The sequence below is a fragment of the Pteropus medius genome, unplaced genomic scaffold, assembly GCF_902729225.1.
Source record: "Pteropus medius unplaced genomic scaffold, Ma_sr-lr_union100, whole genome shotgun sequence".
Lineage (NCBI taxonomy): Eukaryota > Metazoa > Chordata > Mammalia > Chiroptera > Pteropodidae > Pteropus > Pteropus medius.
The window spans coordinates 15,058,293-15,071,768 of record NW_024340692.1 but is presented as its reverse complement, the minus strand read 5'-3'; the positions used below and the strand labels follow the sequence as shown (position 1 = coordinate 15,071,768).

At 45.8% G+C, this 13,476-nt stretch overlaps 1 protein-coding gene across 2 annotated transcripts; it reads left to right on the top strand.

The window, feature by feature from the left end:
* Window positions 1–4,492: 4,492 nt before the first annotated feature.
* On the top strand, window positions 4,493–10,968 carry DMRT2 (doublesex and mab-3 related transcription factor 2). 2 transcript variants are annotated; one of them, XM_039867921.1, is made up of 4 exons: window positions 4,493–4,546; window positions 5,333–5,899; window positions 7,473–7,575; window positions 9,632–10,968. In XM_039867921.1, the coding sequence occupies exons 2-4, from the start codon at window positions 5,375–5,377 to the stop codon at window positions 10,687–10,689; spliced, it is 1,686 nt and encodes a 561-aa protein (XP_039723855.1). In that variant the 5' UTR covers window positions 4,493–4,546; window positions 5,333–5,374; the 3' UTR covers window positions 10,690–10,968. The 2 variants fall into 2 exon arrangements, with proteins under 2 accessions (XP_039723855.1, XP_039723941.1); XM_039868007.1 differs by lacking the exon at window positions 4,493–4,546 and having other exon boundaries at window positions 5,357–5,422; window positions 5,891–5,899; window positions 9,632–10,965.
* The last annotated feature ends 2,508 nt before the right edge of the window (window positions 10,969–13,476 follow it).

Here is a 13,476-nt window from a genome sequence, read left to right as displayed (position 1 = left end):
CCATTGCTTATGACAGGTCGTATATTTGATTACGCAAAGCAAATTGGGAAATCATATCTGCAATCCCATCTGGGATTATTTATTTTGCTGCGTCCACAGCCCGTCAAAATTGTGAGAGGATATAATGTTAAGATTAGCTTTCCTCGAGTGGAGGAGGATTCGAGGTCACCTCTGGAGAAACCAAAGCCATAATCGGCCAGAGCAAAGCACTTCTGTAGCGTTGCTTAGACGTTCCCAAAAGTCATTCACCACCCCAGGCGACTCGGGCTGACAGTGGACAGGGTTCCACCCTGTCTAGCCTCATCTCCAGGCCTTGGAAACTGGCAATCAGGCCTCGCTCGAATTTCCTTCAGCCTCGGGCTCTCTGCAGTTCTCTGAGTTAAAATGATAACAACAAAACTAATAAAATAACAACTCCCAAGTACTGACTGTTCAGTATGGGCGGTCACTGTGCTGGGGGTCTACAGGCATCATCTCCTTTAAGGTTAACTCCACTTTGCCGTTGAGGCACAGAGGGATGTTAAGGGTCCTCCTAGCTATACCTCAGCCAAGAAGCAGTAGATCTTGCATTTTAACCCCGTCTATCAGCTCCGAAACCGCCGCGCTCAGCCTCGAATTCGGATTGCCAGCGCAGAGCCAGGGCCTGAGAACCGTTCAGCGCCGTTCATCTCCCGCGGCGGAGGGTTCAGTGAACGCGGCAAGGGGTGGCGGGACCAGGCTGTAGAGGCAGAGTGCCCTTGAGCCCAACCATAGACCACGTGGTGATGCGGAAGGTAGGCAGCGCCTGCGGCGTGGCGAAAGGCGAGCTAGCTGGCATTCGCGGCGAGGAATTGGATGGGGCAGCGGGAGCCAATTTGAAGCACTCCCTTTTTTGGAGGGGTATTTGCAGAAAAAAAGAAAGTCACCCTCGTCAAGAAAGAGAAGGAAAAAAACCCCTCCCTTTCCTGCTTTATTGTTCAGGTTACCTTGCTTGACTTGCTAAGGGCAGGCTTTGCATTGGGTGGGTCTGAGCAGCAGGGACCGGAAGGGGTGCAGGTCAGAGGGATTTTGGGTAGAGGGAGAGGGGTGCGTCCATGCCGCCCCGCGCGCTGCACCCCGCCCCTTCAGACCTGATCTGCTGCATCAACCGCGGCCCCCGCTGCTTTGTAGTTTACAAGAGGGACTCCAAACTGCACTTCGTAATTTGGTGTCGGTTTACAAGCAAAAAGCACTTGTTTCCTCACTGAAAGGGTCCTGAGTCATGGACCGACCCCTTTTAAGAGAGGGACCTGGAGAGAGGAGCTGGATTCCTTGCTCCTTCACCTTTCAGTCCAGCCTATGAGACATGCGGTGGCTGGGCCCTCCTGGAACTGCACGCGCTTCCGTCTCTGGGATAAATGAACGTTTATAGAAATCCTATGTGAAGACTCTCTAACCTCATTATTACTGAGTCTTTACAATGACCGGAGCAAGAAGACCCCTCTTATCATTCTCCGCTTGTGGCAGCTGAGGTGCAGAAAGATAACTGACCAAGGTCACGTAGTCAGTGGAACAACCAGCCTCGATCTCTGGCTCGCTGATTCCTATTGCCTCTAAATATTTCAGTTTGTGCAAGTTTACATTACTTTTTAATTTTCTCAGAAAATGCTGATAATTTTGCATTTAATGTCGGCGTTCCTCAGACTTCCTGAAGCTCATCTCACGATAAAAACCTCCCTCCCTCCACCCCCCGCTCCCACACCACCTCACCTCTCAGCAACTAATGGGGTCTTGAACCATGCGAACCCAATCACTCCCGGAAGCTAACAGACGAAGCTTTCTCCAGGTCTGGCGGGATGCTGCCTGGGGGAAGCTGCGCTGCTCTGATCCACGTTTTGAGGGCCTTGCTTTTTTCCTGTGCTCCCAGGAGCCCGATCCGCTGTCCTTGGGTGCCCCACGCCCATCTCCCGTCTTGGCTTCAGCGGGTGTGGTGTATTGTACACAAATCCCACTTGTTTCCTCATATAGCAGCTTTTACAACTCAAACTAGTTCAAGGGTTGCCCGTCTGATTTATTTTCTGTTTAGTAAACAGCCCTTTACCCTCCTATTCCCTCTAGGTCCTCTTTCTCCCCAGTCTGGTTACCCAAAATTAACAAATCTAGTTTCTTGATTTTGTTTCTTAATATTCATAATAACTAGTGAAGGGCTAATTATTTCATGTCCTCCCCCTATCCTCCAAGCAATAAATAAAATAAAAGCCCAGCCTGCCAATGCGCGAGGGAACACACAGCAGGCACAGGGGTCGGGGGTGTTGCAGATTGCATGCACGTCGTGGAGCTTGTTTGCAAAGGCAGAAATGTTGTTAGCAGGCGGAGACACAGAAAAAACCAGAATGAGTTGATAATAACGCGCGTGTCCTGTTACAGGAGGTCTGCTCATAACGCTAGGCACTAAAATTAGAAAGGGTTCTGGGGAACAAAACAAACGCGAACCCATTATGAGTTTTTCTGGCTAGGAGCGAAGGGCTCTGAGAAGTTTCTGAGACCGACATAGCCTAAGGTGGTCACCAGTCCATTGCCTTTCCTGACACCACTGTGTAACCCGGCACTCTTCTTTGAACCTCAGTTTCATCGTTGGAAAACGGGAGAAATAGTTCTGTTGCAGTTAAGAATCCAAACTCTCTAACGTAGGCAAGCGAACAAGTGCACTCTGATGAGTATAAACAGCTACGCGAAAGATAAAACTCGCTGTTATTGTTAGGTGATGCCAGGCGAGAGGCACAAATGGCTTGACTCTGTCCCATGTCAGAGCACACAGCTCCCAAGTTATCCTCCGAGACTCCCAGAGCGACAGAGCTGCCCACAGGAATAAGCAGGACCTTCTCTACTTCCTTCTCGGGCATCACAAAGGGCTCTGGGGAGAAGCACCGGCACAGAGGGTATTATCAGTGTCTGGTCACTAGGAAAGAACTTTCCAACCTCGTCAAATGTTCAAGAATACCTGCGTGTTCAGCAGATCGCGTTACTTTCACCGCAATTCCTAAGATGCTTTGTTTCAACCTCTTGGAGCTTGGTTAATTTCTTTCCGATGGGCTGTGAGAAAAAGTAGATCCAGTTCAGCAATTTCCTTCCTTTAACAAATATTTTTTGCGGACCTACTATGTGCTCAGTGCAGTGGCACTCAATTTCCTAATGTCTCCTATACCGATCCTGAGAGCTATTGTTTGTTTAAAGGTGTAATTAGAAAAGCGACTAAATGATCTTAAATTTAGTTCAAGAAATCGAATGCAGCATTGAATTAGGGGACTAATTCCTTTCAACATGTTGTAAATTTAACTTATCAAACATTCATAGAAGGATTTTTGAAGGAGTCAGTAGAAAGTCTTTTTTTAAAAAAATACATTCACTCACCTTTTTATTAAAAAGCTTCGTTTAAAAACATGCTTAGAATAAATATATTGTACCTAAGTCTCTTAATGGCATGTATGTTCATTCTCCCCCAAATCAACTTTAATAGTAATTGACCTAGCAGAAAAATGTGACATAGGTGATTTTGCGACTTGCCTGCCTCACGGGCAAGGTGAAGGTTAACGAGGAGCTACTTTGCACTTGGAAGATGAGAGGCGCTAAGCACAAGAATATCTACAGGTCATTTGTCCACTAACCCGGCTCTGCAGCTTAAGGTAACTACTAACTTACTCTTGCAGGAGAAAGTAGGATGCCGCTGTGTACCCGATTAAAGAGGCCTCATTTTTGTGTCCACCTCTGGGTTAATGTCTGAGTCGCAGAAATACCGCTGATGCTGATAACGCAGAGACCAACAGTAGCCCTTTTCTCTCTGCCTTGTCGCCTATTACCTTCTCTTGTAGACAACGAGATTCATTAAGAGGGTATGTCTGCTTGTTTCCTAGTCCGCAAGATAAATGGAGACTTCACCTCTGCAGGCTCTGTCAAGCTTCGGGTTTAACATCGGGACAGGCTACCCCGCTGCACCGAAAGCGGCACTGGAGTATTCTGGCGGAGCGCGGAGGGGAGGAGCGTGGCGGCCGTGAGGAGAGGGAGAGCGCCGGCACGCTTCGGCCAATCAGCGTGCACACCGCCTAACAACTGGCCAATCAACGGGCGCGAAGCTCGGGGGCCCGAGCGGATATTACCAGGAAAGGGAGCTGTGGAAGGAGACTGCAGTGAGGGGCGCTGCACGCAACTGCGTGCGCCCTCCGGCCCCGAGAGAGCCCGAGGGTTTGAGCCAGGCCAGGGCAGCCGGATACTTCCCGCCCAGCTTGGGGCGGAGGAAGCCGAAAGTAGCTTCAGAGAGGTGAAACGCCCGAGGCTGCCGAGGACCGATCAGAACTTTGCACAGACCGGGATGTGTGGGGCGAGGCCGTAAGGACTTCACTCACCTTCTCCAACCCCCTTATTCCCTACTCCCCATCCAGTGGGCTCCCAGCCTCCAGTTGTCAGCCCACGATTTCGTGGCAGGGTGTGGCGACCCCGATTTCTGTTTGCAAGCACAGCCAGCAGTCCAAGAGCCAAGTCCCAAGGCTGGATATCTTTTGCCTGGGCTGCTAGCCCGGGTCTCAGAGTCTTGGTGAGTGCTGTGATGTTGCTGGGGTGTCAGGGAGGGCAAAGGGCGCGAATCACCTTTCCTTATCTTTTCTATTTTACTTGGAAATTTTGCCTTAAAGTGCAGACCATGCCAGATGAACATAGAGCCCCCGAGGCTCAGCACGGCTCAGCCTTGAGCGGCCCAAGCACTGTCGATGCTGGAAGGGCATCTGCAGCTCTGTGCCCAGTATCCCTGTGGGGCTGTAATGACAGCAGAGCACTTTGGTTATTAGTTAGTTATTTGCCGGGGTGAGGAGAGGGATGAAAGGACCTCGCCCAGCCCATGGAGGGGTCCTCGTGGCGGTGTAGGTGGATGAGAGACAATTGGGAGGCGTAGGGTGGTGCCTCTGTATGTTCAATGGGCCCCTTGTGATCAAAAGAAAAATAATTCTTCCATGGATATTTTAATTTTCATCGTGGCCATACTAGTTGGGTATAGGGAAGCCTAGCAAGCAGCCTAGGCCGGCCTAGTTGGACACAGTACTTATGTTTGTGTGATCGGTACATTACCTAGGGACTGTCCAAGAAGAGGGTGTACAGCCAGAGAGGGCTGCGTTTAAAGCCCAGGTGCTCACAGGGCGCTTAGAATTACTAAAAACCTTGTTGGTTTTGTTCTAAACATACAAGATAGGCCTGGATGTGAGGGACGGGTGGAGAACAGGGCTCCTGAAGCGTCCAGAGGCGGGCAGACCGGTAGGTCTAGGCCCAGGGTCTGGGGACGGTGTCTCACAGCGGCCGGTGGGTTTTGGGGTCTTTTCGTGTCTCACAGAGTGCAGGCGACGGTGTGGGCCCAAGCGAGGCGCTACGCGCCATGACCGACCGTCAGGCGGGCCCGGCGGCGGGGGACTGGGAGATCGACGTGGAGAGCCTGGAGTTGGAGGAGGAGGGCCGCGGGGCGCCGCCGCCAACGCCGCCCGGGCCCAGCCCGCCTCCGGCCGACGGGGACGGCGAGGACGACGAGGACGAGGACGAAGACGACGACGACGCGGAGGACGAGGGCGACGGCGAGGAGGCGGGCGCGTCCCCAGGGGTGTCGGGCCGGCTAGAGCAGCAGGGTGGGCTGCCGCCGAGGCCGCCTCAGGCGCTGCAGGTCTCTCAGGCCCTCGCGGGGCAAGCGGAGCGCGGCGTGAACGCAGGCGGCGGCGCGGAGCCGCGCAAACTGAGCCGCACGCCCAAGTGCGCGCGGTGCCGCAACCACGGCGTGGTGTCCTGCCTCAAGGGCCACAAGCGCTTCTGTCGCTGGCGGGACTGCCAGTGCGCCAACTGCCTGCTGGTGGTGGAGCGGCAGCGCGTTATGGCCGCCCAGGTGGCGCTCCGGAGGCAGCAGGCCACTGAGGTGCGTACCCGCCGGGTTCGGGGACGCGCCTCACCGAGGCGACCGGGGCCGCTGTGGGGGTCCGGGAGCCGGAGGGGACGTGGCTGCTCCCATCGCCCATGGGTCTAGGGCCTCGAGAGCATCTGGCACTTCCTTAAGTGTGGTGAGAACACTTCTCTCCCTACGCTGGTCGGGAGGTAGGATGTCCTGGACATCGCTGGGGAACTTCGTAAAAAAGATTTTGTGTTAAAAAGCGGTCAGAGGGAGCTTGAAAGTGTTTAGGCACGTTCGGGACACTATGGGAAAGGCACTTTCTTTTTCATATTTTAAATTTTATTTTTGTGGTGTTGAGAGGCAGGGGATGAGAGTGGTTGATGCGGTGCATAGCGATGCTTAGTGCTGTACTCGTGCCGATCGCGGAAAAGAAGCACGCACGGCACCGTGTGCTTCCGCCGGCGTCCCGGGCCATTTAAGATTGGCGTTACGTGCCGCCGGTTTTACAGATGAGACCAGAAGTGGAGTGGGAAGTTAGGTACCTTGCAGCCCAAGGTGGTGCAGCCAGAGCTTCTGGCCCCGATAACTACCTAATAGCTGGTAGAGGGGTCTCTGCCATCTCCAACCGTGGAGCCCCAGGTGTGAGGAGAGCCAGGGTTCTAAGAGAGAGGCGCTTCTTGAACCTTGGACTCGATGTTTTCTTGTGTTCCTGCATCTGGAGAGCTCCGAGCTAGGGAGGCTGTGTGCCGCCCCTTCCCACAGTCAGGGTGGGGGAGGATTTTTAATTGTACTTTTTAGAGAGGCGGGGCTGGGGAGTGGATCACCGCATACACCGAAGGCAGTGACCCTGATGGACAGCTTCCTAAGGGCCCAGGAGAGCGCGCTGGACACCCGAGGTGGCCCCGGTCCGGACTTGGCCGCCTCCCGCGTATTTCACCGGGGCCCAGAGTCTGCTGGGCCTGACGCAGACGTAGAAGGGCCCAGAATCCCAACCCACCAGGCGGGAGTCTTCTTGTCCTGCGTCCCTGGCGATCTCCGAGGGTTTTGCATTTGCCTTCTTACGCCTCAGTCACCCAGTGAACAACCAGAGTTTTCGGCCAGACCAGGGAGAGTCTGATAGGGACCCTGGTATCTCTCCTTCAAGTCTCTGTACAAATCCCACCCGTCCTACTGTGGGGAGAAACCAGCCTCACGGTGCTGTGCAATGGCAGGCCCTGGGCACCTACAGCCCTACCTTTGGGCACCGAGGACCCAGCTCTCGGCAGTACCTGTCTTCCAGGGAGGGCTTTGCACCTTGTTAACTGTGAACTTCACCTTCCTTAGGGATGTCCCCCCATTTCTGGCTGCGGGGCGGGTCTGGGTGACTCTAGTAAAGCGGCCCTAGGGAAAGGAGGGGCCCTGCTCACTATTGGATGGTTTTAGACAGAGCTAGCTTGTTGCCCTGATATTAAGGAGTACTAATATTAATTCATTTGCAATCATTTTCACATGGAATGGGAAAATACATTTAGACAGGGGAGAGTTGCTGACACCCTTTGCTTCTCACTTCTTTCCCACGTTTTCTTTCAGAGAATTATTGAATATGTTTCTGTGTTTACAGGACAAGAAGGGGCTTTCCGGGAAGCAGAATAATTTCGAGCGCAAAGCCGTGTATCAGAGGCAAGTCAGGGCACCCAGTTTGCTGGCCAAAAGTATTTTAGAAGGTAAAGCAATGCAGAATTATCCCTTTAGGCTTGAAAACCAAGTTCTGAGTGATTCTTATCGTTCTGGCACATGGCATTTTTATTAACCTGTGAAGGAGCAACCTGAGGGGAAGGTACTTTTTATTAGAAAGTTTTGCTCTAGGAAGGAAATCAGGATGCACGGAAAATAAATCTCACATAACTCCTGAGGTTTTTGTTACTGATAATTTTGTTGTCTGTTTAATAGTTAATGGGTTAACATGGAGTGCGTATGAAATTTGTCCTAGTGTGAGGGGTGTACAAAGATATAGTACCAAGTGATCCCGGAACAGATGTCCTGGAAAGAAATCAGTTAAAAAAAATTCCTTAGTTGTAGTTGGAGCTAAATAGAGTAAATCAAGTGAGATGTTTAGCAGCTACCCACACCAACAAAGACCTCTAGTCTGGATGATTCAACCTCTAATCCCACTCTTTTTCATTTTACCATTTTCCTCCCCAGATTATCTATAATTGTAGTTATTCCATATTTCATTTTACCATTTTGACAGTTGAGATTGAAGAATCAAATAAGAGACGTGGAGGTTGAATTTGAAGTGTGAAGTCTCTAACTCTTCATGTTCTTACTTTCTCTAAAGCCTGGAGATACATTAATTTTTCTTAAAATTTTAATGATTTTCAAAGCATCTCTGTCCAGGTATGGAATATGTTTATTGACCTGATAAATAATATATTAACTACCTTTCACTGTTTAAACAAACTAAAAGTTTATATTTGATCTAATTACTGCTACTTCATATGATTCAGGTTGAAAAGCAGATTTAAAAACGTAGACATTGGAATTCTGTTTTTTCTTATGTGGTTTATGAATTGAGTTGGTTCTGGACAGGTTTTAAAGTTTGTGTCTTACCCTGTGCTGTGTACTTCTGGCCTTAGAATGGGTTCTTATGCATTAAAAGTGAATTTGATTACAAATTGGGTAAACAGATTTATAACTATAGGGACCACACTGATAAATTAAAAACATGCCAAAGCAATTCGATAAATGAAAGAACTAAATGGAATAGTAAATTCAAGTAAATAACTTCCTGGCAAAAACTTACCATAGACAAAGAAACATTAATTTTCAAATTTTATTTTAATTGCAAATGAGCATGATGGGTTTGTCATTATGTAAATACAAACATTATAATGGATCCTTCAAACAAATTTGATAGTGATGAGTGCTTGGAGATGATGAAAGTATTTCATGCCGCCAGGAATTCTATTTATGTTGTTATACTGATCTCTTTTTTGACTTCATAAAGTGTAGGATGACTTAATCTGTGTTCTAATGATTGCTTGTTCAACTATTTGGGTATATGGCCAACATGATTAGTACTTGAGTAAAATGTTTTAGAGCCGTTATTTTCAATATAGCAAGAGATCTCGGTACATTGCCGCCCTTTCTGTTTGTTTGTTTGTACTGGTAGTCAGGGGTAGGGGCTTACTTAGTTCAGTGTTCACTGCAAAATCTGTTTGACTAGTCAACAGCTCTTTTCAATTTTCTATATTTCTGTTTCCTTAAGTCTTTTCTGTTTTCTCTTCACTAATCTGCTTTAACTTTCTCTTTTTTCCTAGTTCTCCTTGGATTATTCTCCAACTGTAACAATGTGTACATAATGAGCCATCCTTAGAAAATAAAAGTGACATCAGCTCTAGGTATAGAAATCTTTTTTAATAATGGAAAAAGATGACACAGATAGTAATAAACCATCGATTGAAGTAAGATCAGGAGCCTTGTGTAGGAGCCTGGGAAGAATTAAAATTTCACCTGTTAAAGTATGCTTGTCAAAGTAAATAAACAAACCTATAACTGCCAAAACAATAATAATAAAAAGTTACAATACGGATATTCTTTTCCCCAAAGGGAACAATTTAAAATTGAACCAATATTTTTGCTTTCTGTATACAAATGTTAGTGATATAGAACTGTAAGTACTTGTTCTGCCAATTTGCAGTGTTTCTGTTGCCTCTAGATTTCCAGATTTTTCTTCCCTAGATGTTAATCTCTTTCATGTGCAATGCTTGCTTATTTTAGGCTACCGTCCTATTCCAGCAGAGACTTATGTGGGAGGGAGTTTACCTCTACCTCCCCCAGTAAGTGACCGGATGAGAAAAAGGCGGGCCTTTGCTGATAAAGAGTTGGAGAACATTATGCTGGAGCGAGAATATAAAGAGAGGGAGATGTTGGAAGCTTCCCAAGCTGCTGCCTTGTTCCTGCCCAACCACATGGTACATGGACCTGAATACAACTCCTACAAAAGTACCTATAGCCCCAGCCCAGTGGAACCACCAAGCAAAGACTTCTGTAATTTTTTGCCCACCTGCCTTGATCTAACCATGCAGTATTCAGGGTCTGGGAATATGGAACTAATTTCTTCCAATGTCAGTGTGGCCACAACTTACAGACAGTATCCCTTGTCCTCAAGATTTTTAGTTTGGCCTAAGTGCGGCCCCATTAGTGACACTCTCCTCTACCAGCAATGCCTGCTAAATGCCACCACCTCAGTTCAATCCCTGAAACCTGGGGCCAGCTGGGACTTGAAGGGAGTACAAGTCCAAGATGGGCTCGGTGCAGAACATGACATGTTGCCACCAAAATTGGAAGGCTCTCTGGTGCTGCCTCACACTCCTGAGGTTCAGACCTCAAGAAGTGACCTTCAGGGTCACCAGGCTGTCCCTGAGAGGTCTGCATTCTCCCCACCCCGACGGAATTTCTCTTCGATTGTTGACACGGACTCCCTGGCAGCTCAAGGGCACGTCTTAACCAAGATCAGCAAAGAAAGCACCAGGCACCCTCTGCCACTTAAACATAATCCATTCCACTCATTATTCCAGCAAACTCTTAATGACAAATCGAGTCCTGAGTTGAAAACACCATTTGTCAAAGAGGCCTTTGAAGAGGCCCCTAAGAAACACAGAGAGTGTTTAGTCAAGGAGAACCAGAAGTACACATTTACAATAGATAGATGCGCAAAAGACCTTTTCGTAGCCAAACAAGTTGGAACAAAACTCTCGGTGAATGAACCGCTGTCATTTTCTGTTGAGTCTATTCTCAAGAGGCCTTCGTCTGCCATCACTCATGTCTCTCAGTGAAAGGCTGCTTGTATGGAAAGCTGGATTTTCTGCAGTCTCAGAGGGTTCTTACCAGTTGCTAATTTTTTTTAAAAGAAGTTAAAGATGTTTGTATAAAGAAATTTCTAATGTTAATGATGACAATTTAAAAAATTCTATATATTCATATGCATGCACTTATCACCACATAAATATATTTAAACTAAAGATGGAAATTGCTCATGCATAAATTGTAAAGTTCCGTGCTTTACCCATTATTTCAAAAAGCAATAAAATTGACACTGTCTTCTAAAAGACTCAGTATTTGCTGGAGTAAATAGTTGTCTTTGTCTAGGTGAAAAAGCTAGTGTCCATGAAATGTGATCTTTATTTTTCTATGATTCTGTGTATTTTCAAGTGCTGTCAATGGTTGTTGGGGCCACAGGAGAAACCCTTATAATGCCTTATTTTTTGCATTTGGAGGGCATATAAATACAGCTATTCAAGACTGAAGCAAAAATAGCTTTATGGAGAAATAGAGAAGGTTTGCATGTTTATAGAATCATAATTTTATGTGATTGGACAAAATTTAATTGAAGAGAAGTCAAGTTTAATGTATTGTTTATATGATGACAGGGGTTCTTGGATTGTATCTATTAACTCTGGATTCCAGTGTCCTTCCCTAATGGGGATGTGTATATGGGGCCTCAAGCTTCCTTTTTCAATTAAACCTTCATTCTATGATTTTTGGGTTGCTAGGGGCCACAGAGCAGGTTCCTTTGTAAGGTACAGTCGATTTAAACCATGGTGGTGCATGGTTGAACCCTCTCTCAGATCTTGTGTTACTTCTCTGTTTCCTAAGGACCAGTGACAGCAGGCATTTAGAGGCAGGTCCAGGACTCTCAGCTGGTCCCTGAGTATCAGCGTTATGTGTCTCATATTTTCACTGGTGTCAAAGGTTTTCAGTGTAGGTTTTTTCTGAGATAAAAGCATTTACCATTCAAATTGCTTCAGCTGCCAGCTGAAGCCAGCAGATGTTTATCATACCATGAGGGCAGCTTCTTGATTCTTAAACTTTTCCCCTCTGTATTTTAGGTTCATTATTACCCTCTTGTTTTGCCCAACAAATGTTAACTGTTCTTGTATATATGATTGATAAAGTAAGAGTAGGACATTTATGAGAGTATTAAATTTATCTCTGAAGACCTCATCTGTGGATCCCAAGTCAAGTTCTAAGATGTTATAGTCATTTCAACATAGAAAATCCAAGAGCCAAATATTTCACCTTTCATTTTGCCGTACAGCAAGTTTACTTTCAACTCTGCTCGTGTTTGGGTAACAAGAACATTAAGTGGGTGTGTGGAATGTGCCAAGAAATGTGGCAGTTTAAAGAGTTTCTTTCTTGCTCTGGAAAACATTTAAAATTATTTTAAAATGATTTTGCTACTGATGAGCTCATGTAAACCTCCAAGAGTTCTCTGAATTGTTCCTTAAAATTAGTATCAGTTTCAAAAACAACAAGCCAAACCTTAGACTGATTTTCAGTTTGTACTTGTAAAATAATACTTGGTTTTGTTGAGTGAAATTTACTTATTTTTATTATTGCAAAAGCCAGAGCAAATGGAAGTTTGCCAGAGGAAAAGAAAATGAAAGCAGGCAGAGATCCCAATAACTGTTGAAGATTATCATTAAGTGGAAAATGTTTTCCAGCCATGAATGCCCCGGTGTCAGAGACAGAATCTCACAGCAGTTGCCCCTTGCACCCCAGTCATCTTTGCTTTATCTGTCCAGTTATTAATTTTTATCTTTCTATCAGGAATTTCTTTTTTGTGTCAAGTGTTTATGGTAAATTTAGCATTGAAATCTAACCGGTGAGAGGTAATGGGGGAAAACAATAAATCCACATTAAAAAATCTCAAGAAGGTCTTCTAAATCCACACATGGATTTTCTCTCTTTGTTACTCTATTTTAGTATTTTGAATATGTATATTTGTCAATTTTGTCCTTTTTGTATTTACTGAATGTTTCGGGATGTCTTTTCTGCTGTATCATTTTAATCTCATTAAGTTAGCTGTGGGTAGTAGTGGTTTTCCTCACATTGCAGTGCCCAGAATTTTATTGTTCTTCAACATTTGTGGTGAATTTGTTATTTTACCACACATTAATTCTGCTATAATGGTGAGTTCTTTTTGGAACTTCAAACCTACCAGATCTACCATCATCCCCTTTACGAGAGCTTTGTACTTGGCTCTTCGCTTCTTTTAACCATTTCACGTCCATAAAAGCTACTATTTGACTATATAGAGTCTTCAAAGAACATTGTCATTAACATATTAAATCAAACTTATAGTTCGTTCAATTTAAGCATTTTCTGTGTTTAAGGCAATAAATGGATGTGGCTTTAATCATTTTTAAGAACAGAAAGAATACTGTAAAACATGGATCTTTTCCTCAATTTAACTCATAATATAATAATGCAGCTTTAATAACATTTTCCTTCTATCTCAACTGATTAAGCACTTATTTTTTGCTCAATTTGCAGCTCTGAATACTTAATAGTAATTAATAGTTAAGAATAGTCAATTTAAAAAGTTCCCTTTCTTCTTTTTCCACTCCCTCTATCTCTCTTTTTGGAAACTAGAAGTTCTTTTAATTTGGTTAAAAATATATTTTTAATTGTGGTAAAATATAAATAACAAAATTTATCATCGTAACCATTTTTAAATGTACAGTTCAGAAGCACTAACTGCATCCACACTGCTGTGCTTCTATCACAACCATTCACCTAAAGAACGCTTTTCATCTTGCAGAACCGAAACTCTGTACTCA

What these genes read in the sequence shown, in the direction of transcription:
- DMRT2 (XM_039867921.1), top strand. Translation starts at nt 5,375, where the DNA reads ATGACCGACCGTCAGGCGGGCCCGGCGGCGGGGGACTGGGAGATCGAC. An exon ending in GGAGGCAGCAGGCCACTGAG is followed by an intron (nt 5,900 to 7,472) that starts GTGCGTACCCGC and finishes CTGTGTTTACAG; the next exon opens with GACAAGAAGGGGCTTTCCGG. An exon ending in GGCCAAAAGTATTTTAGAAG is followed by an intron (nt 7,576 to 9,631) that starts GTAAAGCAATGC and finishes TGCTTATTTTAG; the next exon opens with GCTACCGTCCTATTCCAGCA.